Source organism: Rhagoletis zephyria, unplaced genomic scaffold, assembly GCF_001687245.7.
Source record: "Rhagoletis zephyria isolate East Lansing unplaced genomic scaffold, Rhagoletis_zephyria_1.1 Rzeph_scaffold_03643, whole genome shotgun sequence".
Taxonomy (NCBI): domain Eukaryota; kingdom Metazoa; phylum Arthropoda; class Insecta; order Diptera; family Tephritidae; genus Rhagoletis; species Rhagoletis zephyria.
The window spans coordinates 35,329-57,524 of NW_016160726.1; the positions used below are offsets into that span (position 1 = coordinate 35,329).

At 33.5% G+C, this 22,196-nt stretch overlaps 2 protein-coding genes and 1 long non-coding RNA gene across 3 annotated transcripts; 2 read left to right on the top strand and 1 right to left on the bottom strand.

The window, feature by feature from the left end:
* The first annotated feature begins 810 nt into the window (after nucleotides 1-810).
* Nucleotides 811-2,229, top strand: LOC108369392 (enoyl-CoA hydratase domain-containing protein 3, mitochondrial-like). The gene is made up of 6 exons (XM_017624494.1): nucleotides 811-941; nucleotides 997-1,254; nucleotides 1,329-1,513; nucleotides 1,614-1,738; nucleotides 1,805-1,968; nucleotides 2,035-2,229. The coding sequence occupies exons 1-6, from the start codon at nucleotides 909-911 to the stop codon at nucleotides 2,122-2,124; spliced, it is 855 nt and encodes a 284-aa protein (XP_017479983.1). The 5' UTR covers nucleotides 811-908; the 3' UTR covers nucleotides 2,125-2,229.
* Nucleotides 2,230-4,309: 2,080 nt separating this feature from the next.
* On the bottom strand, nucleotides 4,310-19,275 carry GstS1 (Glutathione S transferase S1). The gene is made up of 5 exons (XM_017624495.1): nucleotides 19,008-19,275; nucleotides 6,496-6,767; nucleotides 6,200-6,367; nucleotides 5,991-6,133; nucleotides 4,310-4,633 (listed from the first exon to the last, which is right to left on the bottom strand). Exons 2-5 carry the CDS (start codon nucleotides 6,734-6,736, stop codon nucleotides 4,466-4,468), a joined length of 720 nt encoding a protein of 239 aa, XP_017479984.1. The 5' UTR covers nucleotides 6,737-6,767; nucleotides 19,008-19,275; the 3' UTR covers nucleotides 4,310-4,465.
* On the top strand, nucleotides 4,640-5,957 carry LOC108369395 (uncharacterized). Its single transcript, XR_001848500.1, has 2 exons — nucleotides 4,640-5,680; nucleotides 5,744-5,957. It is a non-coding gene; the product is annotated as an uncharacterized LOC108369395 (long non-coding RNA).
* Nucleotides 19,276-22,196: the final 2,921 nt, after the last annotated feature.

Here is a 22,196-nt window from a genome sequence, read left to right on the forward strand (position 1 = left end):
ATTTATTTCATTTGACAGTTTACATGTGTACCTGTAGGCATAACAGGGTTGTATTGTTTGGTATATTTCAACACCCACTAATAAACAAAAAAATGCTCATGCCTATTTGTTATCGATACTTTTTTTTTGATAATTCTTATGCGTAAATATTTCGATATCGGCGACCGCTGTGGTGTAGTGCTTAGCAGTGCGCGCTACCGTATTACCACTGTATATTTCGTATCAGTTTAAAAAATTTCGGTAAAGCTGGAAATCCTCTAAAACTATTTCAATGATTATTTTACATAAAAAAGGTTAAGCTTAAGATTTTAGGATGGTTAACACGTCTTGCGAATCTCATAATTGTGTAAGCGCCATTCTATTGTTATTAATATTATTTCGATATCACTGTCGATAGACCATTGTTTGGGGGTTAACGTGTTCATAAAAATTATCGATATATGTATTTGTCACGGTTATCGATATATACATATTTATTTGTTTGGTACATTGTTATATTATTATTTTTTACAATTTAATTGCTTTTTCGTTATACACTTTTAGTATAAATATATTCCGACTTAGAATTTGCCAGTATCTGGGAATGCATCATAGTCGAAATTTTGGCCGACGACTTTTACAGTCAGTTTACTCTAAATTTCTTAATCCAGAAGGTGGAAAGTACTTTTTCAAAACCAATTTAAATTTATTTGCTTGAAACAGCTCTAAATATTTTATATTGGCAATTTTAAATTTTGAAACTAATATTTCGATTTCGATTGCCAAGTGAATTTCGTATGGTGCTGGTGCATTGCATAGAAATCTCTACTGGCATATTTGTGTAAACAGCTGATTACTTATCACAATTTTAGTTGACAGTTTACCTATTTAATTCGCAACAAGTGCAATTTTAATACTATCAGCTAAAAATGTTGCGTACATTATATACATCATTAGCAAAGGTGAGTGGATTTGCATAAAAACGACAAATACAATGAAGGGATTCCTATTTTGCAGAGTACAAATTTAACTGCTGCTGCAATGGCTCCACTGCTCGGGGGAAGCAATCGTAATCAAAGTACAATCATTAAACAAAGTGATGGTGTACGTGAGATCATATTAAATGATCCCAGAGCACGCAACACACTTTCCCGTGAAGTGATGGCAAGCATCCTCGAAGGCATTACAAAGGATGCACATGATGAAGAGCTACGTTGCATAGTGATTAGCTCCACCGGTCCAGTTTGGTCGGCGGGACATAACTTGAAAGAAATTGTATGTACATATATACATATTTGCATTTATAACGAATTGTTGAATGCTAATTATGTACATAATTTTTTGCTTAGTCAGCCTCTACTGATGGCGGTTGTGAGATCTTTAGCCAGCTTGTGGAAATCATAATGAACATATACAAATCTCCAGTGCCGATAATAGCGAAAGTAAATGGCATGGCTACTGCTGCTGGCCTACAGTTGGCAGCCTCATGTGATATGGTCGTGGCATCAGATAAAGCAAGCTTTGCTGCTTCAGGGTATGCAATGGCCACACTTTAAGAGGGGGTCTAAGTGATAAAAGCTGAAAACATTGATTTCATTAGTTGATTTTGCTATTTGTTTCCTTATTATTTTCAGCATTAACTTAGGCATATTCTGCACGACACCTGGCATTGCGATATCACGTATTATGCCGCGTATGCGGTCTTCTTACCTGTTGTTTACTGGTTTCCCGATGAAGGCACCAGATGCTTTAGCGGCAGGTAACATTACAAATGAAATTTTAATCTTGGGTGTCTCAAATAAAGTTTTTGATACTTTGAACAAAGGCTTGGCCAGCATTGTTGTACCCGAGGCAGAACTAGATGCAGAAACTGACAAAATAACAAAATCAATAAAAGAGAAGAGTCGCGCAGTGATAGCCATGGGTAAAGTTTTCTATTACAAACAATTGGAAATGGGCATTAAGGAAGCCTACGAACAAGGCACAAATGTAATGTATCAAGCTTGATTGCATATTTTTTTCTGAAAGAAGTGTTATAATAGTTGCATTTTTTAGGTAATGGTTGAAAACATACGCATGGATGATGCACAGGAGGGTTTGAAAAGTTTTGCTGAAAAGCGTAAGCCCAATTGGTCAAAATTGTGAATATGTAGCTGTTGTTGACTTTAGAAACAAACTTAATAATAAGCTCAATGAAAGGATCGGGCTGCTATTCAAATGCATTTATTTTTCATATGTTAATTTTTGTTTTCCAAACAAATTTCTATAATGCCGCGGGTAGGTTTTTATATCAACAATATAATTTCTATTGTAAAAAAAAAAATGTTTTGTATGATTTTAAGACAACGGCGGTCTTCGCACTGGATTAGTGGGCGGAAAAGCCCACTGTAAAAATTCGTATTTATTTCTGACTAATTCACGTCTGTTTGTTTTTGTTTCAGATGAATTAAGCATTGAAAAGTTTCGTTATTTCTAGATGTTTTGATGCCTTAGTTTAGAGCTTGCGAAACTTACATCAAGATGAGTGCTTAGAAAACTCACCTTTTTCTTCTGGTTGTTTTTCTTTATTGTTACCTTCGCTTTTAGTCATAAAAGTACAATTAAAGAAAATTCGTTACATGTTAAATATTAACTGGTGTGCTTTGTAATTTAAAATAATTTTTTAAGTTTATTTAACATGTTTTTTGTTTGTTTAATTCTAGCTTTTGCTTGACGTTGAACTTCAAGCTTCAATTGATGTTTAGGCCTTTTTGCTGGTTTTTTTGTTCGTTGGATCATAACAGAGCTTTATAATATGTGATTTTTCTTGTTCTTTTTGTAGAACTAGCAATTTAGTCGTTGTTGTTTGTGCATCAATTGGATGTTTAGTGATTTACTGTTTTACTGCTTTTCTCAGGTTTTCGGAAGAAGATTTTGTATGCCATGAAGAGTCACTGCATATATTTGTGGTATTTTTTTTTTGTTATTTTTGTGGTAGTTTGTCCAGTTGACACCTTAAGTGTTGTTCAAAGAAGTGTAAATCTGTTTTGCGATTTCGTTTTTTATGTCAACAATGTGTTTGTTGTTGATTAATGAGTGTTTAATGAGCTGTTTTTCCATTATTTTTATTAGTATTTCGTAGATTGATGTTTTTTTTTTAAACTCAATACATACATACATATGTGCTAAAATTTTTTCACAACATCTGTTAATAAAATACAATTTAACTTGCTTTAACTTTTAAATTTTTAGATTTACTGAAAAAAAATATTTTATTTATATTGTTAGTCTACAATCAAAGTACAATTTAAAACGGTTAATTTTATGTGCTAGTTAAAAACTAAAAAGCTCATGCATTTTAATTTTTTAATGCATGCTTATCATTTCTTAACCATAAGGAGATGTGTGTAAATTGGATTACTGCTTGTGGAGCTTCTCGCCTATAATATACTTTTAACTTTAATTATATTTTTTTTCATTTAGAAAATATTTAACTAAAAGTTTCTAGACATTAGAGACTTTTCGTTTAAAGTTTTCGGGTCTTTGAGGCCCCATTTCCCTGTATAGAGCTCAGAGAAAAGAATGCAAAGAGAATTATTTTGTATATTATAACTATTTTTTAATTAGCCTTAGTGCTATAAATGTGCTAAAATATTGTGAGATTTTTTAGTGTTTAAATATTAATTTTTATAAAATATAAACTTTAGCGCTCATTTTTTAAAAACTTGCCTTGCTCCACGCCAGAATTATTACCATGCACACTGAATATTACAACTTTTTTTGTTACAAAAATTTAATTCTTTTTTGTGAAAAGGTAAAGACAGAAGCTAAAAAAAAATATATTTTTCAAATATTTACAAACAAAAAAAAAAGATCAATTTAAAAAGATTTTCTACAAATCTAACGAAAAGTTATAATTAAATAAAATTATAATTAAAATAAAATTTAAATTAAAATAAAATTTAAATTAGTAATCCCCAAGAAAACTTCCCCCCTCAAGCATATTATATCCGCCACAATTTTTTTTTTAATATTTTAGTATATCCATTCAGCAGTTTAGTACATTAAACAAAGATTAGTTTATATTATTATTATATTTTTTTTGTTGTAATTATTATTAGTCCATAGTTCATTAGGTTTACAAAAAAATACACAAAAAAGGAACAAAGTGTCATGTTTATCAATATTTGTTTTTTAAGTTGTTTTTATTAAATGTTATTGTTGTTGCCTATCATGAATATCCGTAAAAATGTAAATGTGTGTGTATGTATTGCAAAAGCTTGGCTTTCATACAAATATTAATTATGTATAGGTGTTGTTGTTTAGAATAGTAGCTTGTAATAGTTGTATGTTTTTTTTTATTCCTCTCCTCTACTACTCCAGCATTCGCTTCCCATCGGAAGTAAAATTTTTTCTATCAGCTGTTTTTTTTTAGAGTTGTTATTCATTTCTGTTTTGTTGTTAATCATCAGCTTCGCTTGGTTGTATTTTTATTGTTTTTGTTTTCTTAAACTTCAGTCACAGGTCTCTTCTCGATCCAGGCCTTGATTGGTTCCAATGCATTGACTTCATCAACGATAGCTTTTAGCGCTGGATATTGTTCTAGGAGATCACGCTTTACCATGTAGTTCATGTAGTCAATGATTCCGGCGAAATAGACATCGGCCCATGTTATCTGAAAAAGGCGAGAGAAAAGTGTATACATAGTACAAACATATGTACATACATTAGACTGCATCACCAAAAAAAGTTACGGTTTTTATTTATTATATTTGAAGACGCCCACCCAAATGTTTCGGAAAAATATTAAGATTTACGTGAACTGGACCGATTTGAAAATACCTTACTTATTCTTATTTCATGTTCAGACCCGGCACAGTGGGAAATTGTCTACTGATTTTCTTAAAAAAAAAACTGGAAAAGTAAATTTTTAATTGAATTGGATATTTTTTTCTTTGTTAAATACTCGGAATGGATTTTAGAAAAGATTGTCTAGGCCCGAATTAAAAAAAAAAGTTGTTTTAATTCTTATCAGCAAATGGTGAAAGTCGGTAAATAAAAGAAAAAAGGGACCATCAAGAAACAGGTAATGTTTCTTGGTGACAAATTTAAGATTGTAAAGAAAGCGAAAACGTTTTTAAGATCTCTGAGTTCGATTCCGATGATAGCATCGTGAAATTCAAAATGACCGATAAGGCGAATACTGTTCAACACTCGTATACTTTGCATTTTTATGGATAAAGTATGCCATATTGAATTTTCTCAAGTAAGTTTTAAAATTTATCTGCCTTTTAAACAAAAATTTTGTTTTGAAAAAATATGTGTTGAAGGGCAGATGAATTTTAAAATCCACTTCTGAAATATGCCCTAAAAATGTGAAATGTGTCACCAAGAAAAATATTACCTCTAGTTTAATGTTTTCTTTAATTTTCCACTTTCACCATTTGCTGATTAAAATTAAAACACATTTTTAATTTGGGCCTTGACGATCTTTTCTAAAGTCCGTTCTAAGTATTTAAAAAAAATTTGATTCGATTAAGAATTTACTCATCCAGCGTTTTTTCAACAAATCAGTCGATAATTTTCCACCTTGCCGGGTACTAAAAATCTATAGGATCTGAAGCAAATCCTAAGATTGAAGCTCCTCGGGTCTTATTTTATCAACACACCGGCAGGTTCTTTGGAATGGAAATAATCCTTAAATGTTTCAAAACTTTTACAGGTACCACAGCTCACNTTGGGGTCTTATTGGAAATAATCCTTAAATGTTTCAAAACTTTTACAGGTACCACAGCTCACAGCTTAGAATTGCCTATCTCATCTACCGTTCGTTCATACAAAGGTTCTCAGAAATTTATGTGTTAGAAGTGCCGAGAGTGGCTCTAAAATTAATGGGATTCTGAGTTGTTCATTTTGAGGACCTTTCATTTATAATCGGCTGTGTTTCTTTCGAAACAATCAAACATACCAAGACGAAACAGAAGAAAGAGAGAGAAGACTAATGAATATACCATTCTTCGCAACTAACTCACCTTTCCCAATGCAAAATGTCCCTCATTGTCCTTAACAGTCTGCTCCAATTTCTCCAAATAGAACGGAATGACTTCGGTATTGAGTGTCACAAGTTTCTTCTCCTTGATTTCATCCTCTGGTTCGTAGGAGACGACTGCAATTTCTATAGATTAAAATAAAAATTAATCAAAACAACACGCAACATGCAAGCGCACACATTGTTCGCTACTTAGACGGAAATCGTTGATGGTATCAACAACAATATCAATTTGTAGATCCTCCCACGGTGTGGCGCCGTTCAGGCCCACTGTACGAGCCAAAAATCGGGCCATCGAAATGCTCTGATGTACACGTTTGCCATCCACTTCGAGTACAGGCATTTGACCCATGGGCATTGCTGTGAACGTGGGCGAGAGGAAAAGAGAAAGAAAGGGACAGCGAATGAGCACAAGTGATGGAAAGGAAAAAAAGTGCGCCAGAGGATTTAATGAGTAAAATATTTTTTAAAAAACGTAATTTACTTACTCGGCTTGAGTGCCGGCCACTCGTCACGCGTGACACGCACATCCTCGTACTCAATACCGCCGTATGCGAACAAATAACGTAGCGGCTCAGCCAATGCTTTCACATTGAAGTAGAAGAGGGTGTAGGTGTGTTTAATGGGTTCAGCTGGTTCGGCTGGTGGCGCATCGGCGGGCGCACCTTCGGCACCCTCCGCTGGTGGCGCCTCCTCGCCGGCTGGTGGTGCTTGTGCTTCATCGGCCATTATTTATTTATTTGCTTATTGATTGTAGAAACTGTAATGAGTAGAGAGGGGAAGGCAAAGTTTTAGCTTTTTAAATATGTAGATACTTGATAGATGTAATTGGAAATGTGTCTGCTATTGCCGTAGTGACGAAATCTGAAATGAATAACTGATAAAAAAGAAAATACTTTTCGGGACTAGTGTGGACCATGATTCAATTATTAAAGGTTTTGTAAGTAGCTTTTTTCTAAAATTTGGCACTCCCACCCACAGGGATGGTTTTTGGAAGCAGAAGAAAAAGGGGAAGAATTCAATCACACTTCCTAAAATGGGAGCTAAATTCTATAAAAACGTGTGGATAATAGTGAATGGTGGTATTTTAAAACAAAAACGAATTTGATTTAATTATTTAATTTAAACAAGCTTATTTACATCGAATATAACCCCCTATTGTTATTAAAAATAAATATTTCTATGTTTATACCAAACTTGCGTACGTCAGATGGCGCATAACTCGAGAATGGATGGTCCACTTTCAGCTTTTTTTTTGTTGTATTTGTTTGCCAGTTGATGGACANGACTGGAGGAAGCTTGTGACAAGATTCCTGTTAAAGTACTGAGTTAAAGGACGATGTGCAAGAAACTTAGCGATCAATTACCTACTTTTCCCACAGTTGCAGGTGTAAAAACGCCTTTTACTAAAAGGTTACAAAATCTTTATGGCCAATGTACTGACGATGGTGTATCTATGCCAGGTCTGAGTTGGCTTGAAGCAGTTATGTTACTGTTGCCTAGAAGATCTTTCCAACCCAAAACATCCATCTGATGCTTCTTCGTACAAAGGAGTAATTTCAGAAATTCGTTGAATGGAAGTTTTTTCAGTGTTTTTGGTCACCCAACTATGGAGGCGTAAGCAAAAATAAGACCGCCGATTGTACGGCATATCCGCTCAATTAATTTCAAGCTTAGACCCCATATGTCTAGATAAAAATTATCCCACATGTCCAGCGGACTCCTGTGGCTTCTTTACTAAAAGCGTTGTCCAAGGGAATCTTCCAACTTATGTAGCCTCTTGTCAAGGATTATATTTGACTTCTTTGGAGTATTGAAGTACTGTCTTTACATCTACAAAAAACAATAACACTCTAAAAACAGCTGTTTTCTAAGCGAAAAGTTCTCTCTGCAGAGAGACTCCCGGGATCCCATCTTCTTTTGTGTCGAAAGTCCAGTTCGCTAGATAAATAAAGGTCACAACCATTTATGCTCTCGCTCACGGTGATTCAACGGACCGTATACTGACACTCTGAATTATAACCGACGGGAAGAATGCGGGGACTTGTCCCGGTACATAATTGAGAGCATTCGCAATATATAAATTTAGGGAACAGAGTTTGTGGCATTGGGAATAGGGTGAGCTCTAGGAAAGGAACTAACTCAGCCTTAGTTGGGCTTACCTCTGAAACCCCACTTCTTTGACCAGGTAAATACTGAATCAAGAGAGGGCTCTATTAGATCGTACAACGCCTGGGGCAACTAACTCAGAACCACCACTGCAACATAGTTCCACCCCCACGCGTTGCAATGTTATAAACCGTAGGAGGCGAGAGAGCACTCCCCTGTGGATGTCACTGTTAACTGTACTTTGATTCACAACACGCACTAGTTATGATGAGTTCAACTAGGGAGCTTTTCTATCCAGAGGACTGTCATGCCTCTGATATGCTATGTCGAGGGATGCTACTAGGATAAACTGAACATTTTTTACATATACTTCGCTTATCAAAATTATTTGTAAACTAGCAAATACCAGGCGTGTTTCGCTGCGCCTTTTCACTATTTTTGTTTTCTTACTCCTTCTCACTACATTCAAAATTGTTAGTTAATATTGTTTTGAAAGCATTTATAAAGTAGAAGACTTTTTGAAATTACAAGCCCTGATTTCAGCTTTTCTTTCCAGGAGAAAGACTATATTTTGTCTACTTTCTAAATACCTTTTAAACAATATTAACTAACACCTAAATTCATAAAAAACAAAAAGGATTTTAAATGCTTTATAAATCGAAAATTGTTATGAAAATTACACATAAAGCTTTTTTAAATCTTTTTTTTCCCTTGAATAAGAGCAGTGGATGTACAAATGTACATAGATACATATACATATGTATAGCAAATTCTTTCTTCACGTTCAGCTTCTAGGTAGGTAGCAACCTTTCAAAAAGAAGCTCTCTCAAACACTTCATTTGGTATCAATCTTGTAATATTTCAGTTAATTGCAATATTTTTAATTTTTACTCTTTAGAAACATAGGTTACAACTCACTTGAAAATATTTCTAAATCAACGATTTCTCAAATACCTTTCGCTTGTAATATTTAGTTTGTCTTATCAATTTAATTGAATACATTTTTTCAAATAGGTTGCAACCTTTTTAGTTTCAGACCCATATAGTAATATTTAATATATCTTATCAATGCAAATAAATAAAAAATTTCAAACAGTTGGCAACCCTCCTTAAAAATATTTTCGGTTAAACCTGTTTAGTTTGATAACCATATTGCAACATTTACTTTATCGTATCAATTTACCAAAACTGTAATTTTCAAACTGGCAGCAACTCTCTAATTTTTTTATAAAAAAAATTCAAAACGGTCACGCCGTTTTCGAGTGTTTGCCTGCCGAACAAACGAACATAATATTTTTATGTAAATGCATACATACATATGTATATACAGTGGTCGAAAACCCACCACATTTTGGCAAGTTTTAACATATTACTTTTTTTTTAATTTAATTTGGTTATTTTTTTTATAAAAATATAGATCATTCTTCAACAAAACCTATGTCATTTTGAACTTGTGCAACATTTAAAAAAATCGCCAAACTCTCGTAAAAGTTTCAAGCTTTTTTAATTCGATTTCCTAGGAAGATTCTGAGTATGCAGCTTTGTAGTAGAATAAAGTACAAGTTTAAGATGGCTAAAAATTATCGTCCATATTTCAGAAGTTTTTTGTCGAAAATGTTACGTTTTTCTTGCATATAAAAATAAATTGTGTGTATTCTGTATATACGAAAAAAAAAATAAAAAAAAATAAATAAATATAAAAATACCCAAAATTAAATAACAGAAAAAAATAATATGTTAAAACTTGCCAAAATGTGGTGCGGCTATAATTTTTTAGACCACTGTACATATTTTGATCTGACCGATTGCTATAAAATGTATATAACCACCTTCTCTGTGTAGATACTTCTCTATAATCCTTTAAATTGGCTCAGTTATATACATATATATATGTAGATGCGTATGGGTGTTTCCATACAGCCGTACGCGACATTCGTACGCTTATAGAGTAACGTAAATCTATCAAAAATAGGAGTTACAGAAAAAAAAAGATTACGGTTATGTTGCAACCAAAGGGTACTATGTTTTAGAAAAAAATAAGCAGCCTCGAAACCTTGGTGTGGAAAATATCCGTTCAAAACCAGGTGATAACGTACGCGACAAAAAAAGAAGTGGTTTTAAGGCACATATACATACATGCGAAAGCCTGCGAATCATGAGAGTTTTTCTTTTCTTTGAAAATTCCTAAACTAAGCTAAATAATGTACCTTTACAATCCTTCCATTTTTTGATAGAAATTATCTCTGGTTAGTTTTTATTAAAAAAAAATATAATAACGTACGCGACATAACGTACGCGATAGATTTTTCCTCCATACAATATTTTTACTAGTAACACATACTAAATTAAATTTTTTCAGTTCTTCTCTCCACGAGTACGAAATTTAAAGTTATAAAGCCGTTTGAATTCATTTGCTTGCATTTTCGGTTTACATTTTCATGGAAACACGCATATATGTGAAAGTCTGCGAATCATGGGAGTTTTTCTTTTCTTTAAAAAATCCTAAACTAAGCTAAATAATGTACCTTTACAATCCTTTCATATTTAAAGAGAAATTATCTCTGGCTAGTTTTATATTATAAAAAAAAAACAATAGCGTACGCGATATAACGTACGCGACAATTTTTCTCGTAAGTAATAAAATGTATTTATTGAGAACTTATCTCGCCACCGTTTCATTGTTTTACAACTATTCTAAATAATTTAAATGGAAAATTTGCAATTAACATTGGTTTTGATGTATTTGATTGAAATTTTCGTACTTACAATAACGTATGCGACAAACTTTAAAGGGTAATAAAATATATTTTTACTTTGGTTGGAAAAAAATTTTTCTGTATATCTTTAACTAGAAGAATTCTCGCTTAAGAATTGTAATCTACATTACCTGCGACTGCCAATATACAAATGACATAGACAAACAATGTTTTTGCATAACGTACGCGACATTAGAATACTATCAGAAGCAAATCAAAAAATTACCGTTATTCGAGCTCTAACTTCTCCTTTTTCCCATTTTTATAGTTAGTTGTTATTGCAAATTTGATTTTAAGACGTAATTGTAATATTTCAAATCTCTTAATTTAGTTAATAGGAAAGAGAAAATAGTTCATTTCATTAGAGAAAACTGAGTCGAAGAGACATTCAGTTTTACTCTTCCATTTTTGAGTTTTAAAATTCCTATAAGCTGAAATACTTCTATAGTATAAAAATTGGAGTATTTTTCTCTTATTAATTCGTCTTAAAAACCCTTTTCAGTTGTTTTTATTTTTTCAGTCCTGGTTGACATTTTCATGGAAACACCCATATACAGTTTGTTGCATAAGTGTCCCTATCATGGGCAGTCTACTTGCTTCAGAATACTCCAGTTTGGCGACTGAGAATAATGCATTTATTACTTTTGCTTTCGCGCTGAAAAAAGTTTAAAATTCCATACGACAAAACTTGTGCCCACACGCGTCTGCTAAAATATCACAATAATAATTACGCCTATATTGCGGGCAAGCATACCAAGTATGATCTACATATAAAAATTTCGTACTTCAATTATGTATGTACATTAATTTGTATGCAAATCAGGGAGAGCGCAGGCAACGAGGAGAGACGTTAATCAGTGTTGAGAACCAGGGTGCAAGTCGCAAACTTGACGTTCTTGACATTTCAAGGGTAACGTCACGGGATGTCATAAAATGATGAAGAGAAGATTAAACTTAATTATGGAAACTAAAAAAAAAACAAGTTTTTGCCAATTGCCGTTTACTCCACGTCATAGTCATAGTCAAGTACTTGCGAGTTTCGCGCCTTACAAATTTCGCTAATTGCGGAAAAATTCGTTATGAATATGCCAGCGTTCAAGGCTAAATAACAGCGGATAATTTTCATACTTCGTGTTTTTAAAAATTAGCACATTCTTGTAAGAAATGCAATTGCAGCGCTTCACTTGCGCGTTAAATGAGTTTAATTTCTTTCCGTTATGCGCAAGCGTGGGCGGTCACAGAGGAAATTAAGTAGAAGAAGAAGAAGAAAAAATGCAACGAACAGCGCAGCGCTGAGGAAATTGTATATGCATGTACATATTTTTGTATGTATACATAAGTGGAAGGGAGCGTGAGTTTGCGGTGGGCGTTTAATTGAAACGAGGCGGTGAGTGCAGTTGGAGGAAATACGCCTAATGCGTCTTGGAATGCGAGCGCGCCGACCAAATCGGGCAAATTCGTTGCATCAAAGACGAAACGGTGGCCATGCGGCGCGCCTGTACTCAAGTTGCCGCCTACACGCCACTTACAATACATATGTATATACATGCAAACATACATGGACATGCATGTATTTAAGTAGCGCCGCAAGCAAAGAACGCCAATTTGGAAGTGGCAGGCAGGCTATAAGCGAACGTTTAAGAGCTAAACTTGCATGCGCCAATGCTGTTACAGTACAGCCAGTAGTAGCTTTGAGTACAGTTTGTTCGTAAGATTGCTGGCATTGATTTCATTCGACTGTATTTTACCCCCTTTCTTTGTTCAGTGTATACATAGAAGCGAATGCACTGCAGTCAGTCGCGTTAAAAGTCGCTAGAAAGTCCACAAGCGTTTGCCGTCAAAAGCGGTTAAATGCATTCATATTACTCATATTACATGCGCTGCCACTTCAGCTTCTGCAGCGCGCGCTTAACCACCGCCCACCACCACATTGCGCTCGCTAGCGCTGCAATTGCTGCGGTTGAATTTAGGGCGTTGGCGCTTTCTTCTGCTTCATTGCATTTCAACACCGCTGTACCGCAACGCTTTATTTCGTACGAGACATGAAATTCGATGCAACGCGGTGAATGGCAAAACAAAGTAACCGACGAAAATTCGCTAGGCGTAATCAAGCCACATGCATATGTATATGCACATGCGAAGCGACGCTGTGGCGGCTGGGGTGAATCAGTTGCTGGTAGGCATGATTTAAGGTGTGGTTCTTAAGTAGCGTTTGCTTGCAACACGCGCGCGTCGACGACTACCTTGTTGTGCAACACGTTACCTTTGAGCCAAACAAGCCCCATTCGCGTGAGACTATGACTATGCAGAAAACCGAGACTAAGACAAAAGCCGGCAAACGGATGGCACAGCAAAGTGTTGCCGGTTGAGGGAAACAAAAAAAAAATAAATAAATAAAAAATTGCCGGTAAGCGCTTAAACCGGTTAAACGGCCGAGCGACAGACTACAAGTACTTTAGCGGTCAAAGCCGAAATTGTGTAGAAGGCAAAATAGTAGTGGCTGGCAAGCACAGTGAAGGCCTTCAAGTACTCATGCAAACTCGACGATTGAAAAAATGAAATGGAACGAGAGTTCAAGTAGCGTTGATGAGCGATTAAGCTAAAACGAAACCAGTAACTGAGTAAATAACTGCCAACGATAAGAGCGAAAGAAATAGGGTTTAACAATGCAAAAGTAATTAATTTGTGTGGTCGGAAAAGAGAATGGTAGTTACAGGAAGACAGAAGCAATCGTGATTAAAAGAATAGTATAGATTAAATAAACTTTGCACGGACCACGAAAAAACCAGCGCAGATATGAGGTGCATTGTAATGTTGGCCGATTTATGAGGTCGCTAAATAGTTGAAGTCAGAGTTTTTGATTGAAGAGCAGCTGGCTTTCTCTCACATGGAGATTGAAGCGGGAAGGAGGTAGGTGGGATGAACTAGGTTAAAGAAATATGCCGTTATGATGTGCTTCGTGGTACTTCAGTATCTCCCTAGGTTCCCCTGTTGTCCAGTGTTGTAGCAGCATTACTAAGCCCAGCGGAGTTCGTTTTGTCCATCAATAGTTGTCGTTAAGCTCAACTAACGGTAGGCCTAAGAAACGAGCTATTTCGACGGGGTTGGGCCAAAGGAAAAGAGGTTAGCTGAGTGTGATTGAGCTGAAATATACTGGGCACCCATTGGGGAAGTTGGGGTCAAGTTTGGACAGGTAGCTGTTGAGACGGCTACAATATCCGGACTGTAATTGGACTAGAGGGGTGCGGGTCTCTCGTAGTAGTTGAAGCTCGGCGTCTGCGGTTGGTGGTGATAGGGTACGTCATCCAGTGGTTGATCGATGTATGTCTGGATCGCGTCCATATATTCGAAGAGTTGTCTTCTAACATCCCTTGCGGCAGTATTTGAACCTCACTATGTAGGTGGTGTTCAGACAAGTCTGTAGCTTCATCCACCGCGTCCACAACCGCGTCCCTGGCAACATAGTTCAGAACCGTAGTCCTTGGATGCTATGGGGCATCGGTGCACAAAAATATGTATATAAAGAAGCTCATATAGATTTGGTTGTCTGACACAACTGAGGAACATAAAACGTATTTATATGTGCTACCTTTGCTCTACGTATTGCATTTCAGGAAACAAGAGACCTCTGTTCTGCTGCTACATATATTGATTTGAGCGAGACAGTGAGAGAGATCCTATTTTAATTCCACTGTAACAATCGCTTGGTCGACCAGCCTCTACGTTCCCTTTTAGGCAGTCGAGTTTAAAATTTTTTCACAGATAGTTATTGGAAAAACTGAAAACAATTTACCAAAGTTTGGGTCAACTTGATCTTGGGGAGCACGAACAACTTTTCGAATCGACTTTGAAAAGAGACAAAACTCAGATGAAAAGATCAGGTGCACCTCTATGAACTCATAATTTAGAGTTCAGAATTTTCGCTACCTGTTTAGCCAGTTCAATTTCATGTACTAAACGCTGATCTTCAGATCAGACATATATACGAAAGGTTCCAGAAGAAAAGAGATAAGCAGATAAACCCAACTTATTTCACTGAATTTCCGCTGAATTTCCGCCTAAACTCCTTGCTGCGTGTGTTGGCAATTGACTGCTGGCACCATGCCCACTAAGTCACTATGCAATTTTGACTATTTTTTTCTACCCTTTGATTTTGATTGCGCTCACAACAATGGCATTTTCGAAATCTCCGATTGCCAATAATAGCAGCGTTTCGAATGCGAAAATCGATTTTGTGCAGTTGTAATTTATGGTTAATTGCGGTGGGAACTTAGTAGATATAAAAAAGAATTTATTTGTATGTACGTAGCTTGTGTGTATGTATGTACAAATGGCTGCGATCGCAAAGCAAAAGGAGCATACAAAATTGAGCTAAATTAAATTTAAATCACTCTACAATAAAAGTCAATTTAGCATTGCAAATTGTGGCTAATTCAATTTGTCTGCTCGTATCGCCTCGTCTCGTGTCTTGCTGATTTGTTGGCCTATTCAATTGAATTTACATAGTTATTTTTATTTTTGAAAGTTTTTGTTATATTTAAATTGCGCGTACACACACCTTTACATCCGTACATATCAGCGCGCCTTTAGTGGTCGATGCTTTATTGAAACGATTTCTTTCTTTCGTATGTTTTTTTTTTGGGTATTTCTAATCTCAATTGTGTATGCGCTGTTTATTACAATTTGGTATCTGTTTGATGTTCTTTATTTGTTGTTGCCGGCATTGAGTGACTTTAATATTGTGCTAATGGGCGTATTGTGGTTTGAGATTTTATGTGACCGGAAAATATACATATATTTGTATTTGTTTTAGTCCTACAGGGGAATGATAAAACTGTAGTGCAGCAGGAATCTATTCTACCCATAAATCGTTTGTTTATAAGGTGGTGAAAATGATGACGTTCTTTTCATGTAGAGGGACTACATAAAAGTAGAGTGAGGGAAGTAGGACCTAAAAGTCGTATATCGAAGCATTGAATGTCAAGTTTATGGCCATAATTTACACTAAAAGAGTTAGTTTGACGTCAGATCGTTTGAAAGATTTAGTTTATTCTAACTTATTTTTCTATTTTATTACATTTTTAGATTTTGTTGTTTTTAAAATGAAAAATTTTTTTTTAAATTAAAATTAATTTTTATAAACGTATTCTTCTTTTTTTTGTTTATATTTTTTGCTTTTTTATAACATTTTTAGATTCTGTTGTTTTGAAATGAAAATTATTTTTTAAATTTAATTTAATTTTTAGAGACTAACTTTATTTTTCTCTTTAATAATACTTTTTCTTATTTTTTTCCTTTTCAATTCTTTTATTAACTCAATTTTTTCTTTAAAATTTAATGTTTAGGTTGTATGTTTTAAAAAGAAACATATCGAGCCCTAACCGCCAAAATAACGTAAGCGACATTTTTTTCAAAATTTTCTCTAGGAATATTTCAGCATCAAAAAGAAGATTTTGAAAAAATGGCGCTTGCGTTATTTTGGCGGTAAGGGCTCGATATTGTTTCAGGAACTCATTTCTTATTTTGTATATATAATATATTATTTTTTTGTTATTTTTTTAATTTTATTTTAATTTGTAGATTTTGTTTTAAAAATTTTTTTAATTCTATTTATTTTTTTAGATACTTATTTTTTTAATATATATATTTTTTTAATTTTTCTGTAAAATTGTTTTTCTTAGTTTATTTTTTTAATTTTTAAATTTTATTGTTTTGAAAAGAAAAGTATATATATTTTTTTTTAATGTAATTTTTAGAAAACTTATCGCTAAAAACAAACAGAATAACGCTAAGACCTCCGAGTTTGCAGATATTTCAATTAGTCTTTCGAAATATAGAAAAGAGCTTTCAAGATAGTTGCCAAAATTAACTTTTTTCTTTCGAAATACTGTGGTGAGTTGAAACGAAGCTACCAGAACTGCTCGCTAAAGTTTGCGAACGCATATCGTATTGTAGAGAGAAGCTAAGTTCTTCCACTTTCGATTGCATAGGGCTTTTATTTTTCGAGAAATCCATATGGGAACTGGGATGCTAATTCCAAATTCAAGCTTAAATATTTCATCAGCCATCACTCAAAACCTGAATTCCTTTTCCGCTGTGGCCTCGATATCGTAAGAGCAACACTTTTTTAATTTGTTGTGCTCTTATCAACAAAATACTTTCACTCTTTTGACCTTTTCATTTACTTTAGTAAGCTGCAAGCTGATACTTTCACCTCTTGCATGTTTCGCAAAGACGCTCAGCATCAAGCGAGATTTTCAATTCGACTGCAAGCAAACTTCTGCCTTGGAAGAAGTGACTCTCTATATATCTATATCTCGACACCTTCACAACGCTGGAACGATGGTTGGGTTTGGTACCCACCATTTGACTATTGACACTTAGTTTACCTAGTAACCAGCATTAGCATATGAAGAATTATTCTTGCCAACAGAGACTTATCTCTTGGGCCTTCGCGTGAACTCTTCTATCCAAGTTTTACTCTTTGCAAAGTTTGTATGCCAAATGCAGCAACAATTGACAAAGGGGGCCCAAAAGCAGAATGTAAGGCCCAAGTGCAAAGGGTCTGCGGGCAATTGGTGGGAATAACTGGCGAAGCTTCGGAAAATAGAGGCATTTGGCTGGCGAATCAACAAACGGTTTTAGTGTTTAAGTGTAAGAAGTCTACGAGATTTCAGGGTTAAAAAATATCTTTCACCAAAGTTTAATTAATTAGATAGTCACTGGTGTAGGCCCAGTTTTTTCTGAACTATCCATAAAATTATAATACAGGCTTTGTAAAAAAATTTAACTTGAGAGCATCGAATTGCTTTACCTCTAAAATATCAACGATTTCATTTTAAAAATAAAATAGCATGGCATAAAGAAACTATTGATTATGTAACATTCCACGAGTAACTAAAATACTTCGTACTATCGTATAAAAACAATGTCGACTCTATAAGACACACCTCTTTTTTAGTGAAAAAAAATTGAGAAAATATTTTTTTAATATACTCAGAAAATAATCACAAAATCATTTGAGTTTTTTTCGATTTCTTTCAGTGTATATCTGCCCCAAAATGAAAATATATTATCTAAAATTAGATTTAAATTATTTTAGATTAGCTTTCACCTTACTTTTTTCACATATATCAGGTAAAATTAAAAAAAAAAATATGATTTGCGGAGAGTACAGTTTTGAGGATTTGAATTAAACTAAAATTATCAATATTACGTTGTAAGTAGGTCGGCCATAGATAACAGCTTCTATCAGCAAATTCACTCGCTTGAAATATTGTATAATCATAATTTTTTTCACAGAAACAATCAGATAAAGAAAAATCATATTCTAACCCATTTTTAAGACCCACTTTTAATGTGGTTAAAAATACTATTAAATCACTATCTTCAGCGCACCATTTTTAATTAGAAAGTTACTCTAATTCTTTACATTACTTCAGTTTTCCTTTTTTCAAAAAAAAATATTGAACTTACTCGTCTTGTCCCTGAAACAGTTTTGCGATTGCACTCGTTTCGCGTTCACGCGCCCACTGCACAAATATGCGTGCAACCACTTTCAATCTGCCAGCTACCTTTGCAACCTCTGGCTACCTCAATCGAATTTCATTGTCTTCTTCTTTTTTTAATGGTTCGTCGGCTCATTAGAATCGAAATTGCTTTCGATTATCGAAATTTCATTTTACACAAACACTTTTTTTGTTCACGAATAGTTGGTGTGTAAGTAAGCTTTTTATAAATTTCGAATTGACATCAATTTCAAATGAGTGCGCATTCACACTCATACATATGCACTTGTTAACTCGCTGACAACGTCTTTATTTCATTGTTTTAATGCATATTGTTGTTTTTTAAACATATGTAGATAGTTTTATTTTATTTCGAAGATTTTTTCGATTTCGAAAACTTAAAAATAAATTCGCAAAAAAATAAATAAATAACTCGGATTGTAATATTACATCATTGCACACTTTTTAAAAATTTCTTTGTACTTTTCAAATTGAAGTGCAAAAAGCGTTTGAGCCTTTTTTAAAAGTTTGATAGTTTTCATTAATTCTCCAAAAGCAGTTCATCACACCAGCAGTAACAGCATTTTCCAAAAATGTTAATTTTTGTGTTCTACTCAGCTTTCTTACCTTAAATCCAAACTTTTTGAAATATGTTCACTTAATTTGCTTTAAAAAATGTTTCAACTAAAAACCGTTAAAAAAATGAAACAAAAATTACTCAGATCTCTTCAATAAAACAAAATTAAGAAATTTTATTGAATTAAATAAACGCACTTTAACCGAATCTTCTGAAGCCTCTTGCTACTGCACAGCTGAACCTACGAGTGTTTCTGAACAGACTACGAAGGTAGAATGGTGCGCTCAGCGCTTAAATACGGCCGCGTAGAGCGCGCAGCAGTGGCCGGCAAGTAAAAGGCGTGCGATTTTAAAGTACTGAGTGGCGCGACGCTTTGCTGCTGGCGTACAAAGAATAGAACCGGTAAAATAATCGTCGTGATAGGGAGAACGGCGCTTGATGGTAGCTGGTTTGTGGCGTTAGCAAGAGCGCCGGGGTGGTGGGCGACAGAAATGAGAGTGACTGGGTGCGGTTAATCGATGGGAGCGAATATGTAACGGAAAAAGGGTTTTGGAAAGCGGTGCGCGCTTGCTTTGGAGCGTCAGATATGCATATGGGAAATTTCGGGTATGGGCGCTTAATTATTTTTTAAGTTTTAGGAGTGAAGAGCGTTCGAGAGCGTGCTGAGAGTATGTCTGTATGTAGTTTGTGTAAATGTACCTACTACTCCCTGATTCCAGTGTGCATAAAGTGGTTGCACCAAAAATAAAATAAAATTTACCAAACGTAAAATAAAAAGTATGAAAATCATGACATAACAAAAAAATATTTATAAAAGCCTAGTATGCACATATGTATGTGATAAAAATAAAATAAAAAAAAAAAAACAAAAAGAATATAAAAACATTAAATAATTCAAAAATGTATTAAGTTAAAAAAAAAACACAAAAATTAAAACAGAAAAAATTTAACAAAATTTCAAAGAAAGAAAGAAATAAAATAAAAGAAAAAATAATTAAAGGAAAAACATAAATTGTTATTAAACCAGGAAATGACAAAAAAAAGTATAATAAAAAAATAATAATTTAATAAAAAAGTGATATAAGAAAATAAAAGTAAAATAAAAAAAAAATATAAAAACTAAATAAATTAGATACAAATAATTTAAAATTCGGAGTATTAAATTTTTGCTTAATTAAAAGAATAATAAAAATCTTGATGTATTCAATAAAAGAAAAAACATTAAAAAAATATTAAGTTGAAAAATAAATAAAGTGAAATAAAATAAATTTACGTGGAGTAGGGTCATTTTATTACACATACACAAAAATATATGAATATATGTATGTACGTACGTAGTACATAGTACATATGTGTATATGCCGCTCATGATAGGCACTTACAGTAAACCACCTGCATATGCATACATATGTATGTACGTACGAATGATAAGAATTTCATTAGAATATGAAATTGATTTGCCGTCACTTTTACAAAAAATTGCATTTTTTCTTTACTATGATAATGCCGTTTTTACTTCTTTGATTAATACAAACAGTCAAGTGAAAAATAATAGCGACACAATTTTTTGGCCAGTTTTAGCTATTTTTCTTTCGTTTATTTAGTGTTTATTATTATTTTTTATTAAAATACAAAAACCATATACGTAAGTGTAGAAACATTTGAAAAATTGTACAAATTTTTACAGCAACAACAAAATTTTTATCAAGAATTAAAGAAAGATTCTAAGTATGCAGTTTTAAAAGTACAAGTTTCAAGTGGCTAAAAATTCGTGTTGATTTTTGATAGTTTTTTTTTTGCCGATGGCGTTATTATTTTCTTCCATACCAAACAAAGAATGTCAAACATACCTACTGAAAGAAAATGCATGACACCGTCAGCAAAAAAAAAATATCAAAAATCAAGGCGAATTCTAAGCTAAGTGGCTTGCACTTTATTATGATAGAGCTCAATGGCGTATAAATCTGCGTACTTAGAATTTTGTTGTGAAATTTTGTTAAATTTTTCTACAAATATGTACTTACATACATATATACATGGTTTGGAATTTATACGGGTTTTGTTAAAGGATTAACTAAGTTTTTATAAAAAAGACGACTAAAATTAAATAGCAGAAAAATAAATTGTTGTCAATATGTATTTGGTGCGCTTAAAAGTTTGACACGAAGTGTACATACATACATGGAGAGAAATAGATAATACTCCATTCATTGTTTACTTTTTTTGTGGTGTGCACATATTTACATATTTACATTTGACACAAAAAATCCCAACTGGCAACAAACGAACATATGACAAAGATACAAAAACAAATAAGACAACAAATATAAAAGTAATGCAATAATGCTGTTACGAGTAGAAGTGTGAGTATTTGTGACATTTAATCACTTAATCGTTAGAAGATTGCGATTTTGTGTAAAAAAAAATAAAAATTACTCACATTACTAATTCGCTGCAATAGGCGCTTGTATGCAAGAAAAATAAATATACAGATATGTAAAATTACACAATTCTTAGAGAACAACTGAAACACCTTCCTCGTAGGCGTAGTGAGTATGTGTAAGTTGATGTGAGGTAGTTTTAACGAAAGGAGATGTCCAAAAATTGACAAAGCCATTTGAAAGATCTTGTTTTGTTTAGTAAGCATTATAACTCAGTTGTTCTAAATTGCCGGTAAAATTGTATGGCCTTATTCATCAAAATAAATTTGATTTAAAGAGCTATACATTTTCATACACTGCCGGCTAAAAGTATTGGCACAGAAAATTTTTCACAATATGTGCAACAATTTAATATTTTAATATTTTTCCGCCAGTTTTTTATAAAAATATGGTTCATTCTACAACAGAAAACATATAATATAAAAAATATAATTCCTAAACTTTGTGCAAAACTCGCGAAAATTCAACAAATTTTCAACTTTTTAACCAGAATTTTTAGAATTTATTTGAGTATGCAGTTTTGCAAGTTTAGAGTTAGTCAAAAATCGCATTGATTTTTGTGATTTGTTTTTGTTTTGCATTTTTCCATATAAAGTATTTTCGAATTTTTTTTTTGTATGGAAGAAAAAAATTGCCAAAAATCAACGGTAATTCCTAGCTACTTTAACCTTGTACTTTATTATAATGAAATTGATTGGGCTACAAATCTGCATACTCAAACAAATTCTAAAAAATCTGATTAAAAAGTTGAAAATGTGCGGGAAAATTTGTTCAGTTTTTGTGAGTTTTGCACAAAGT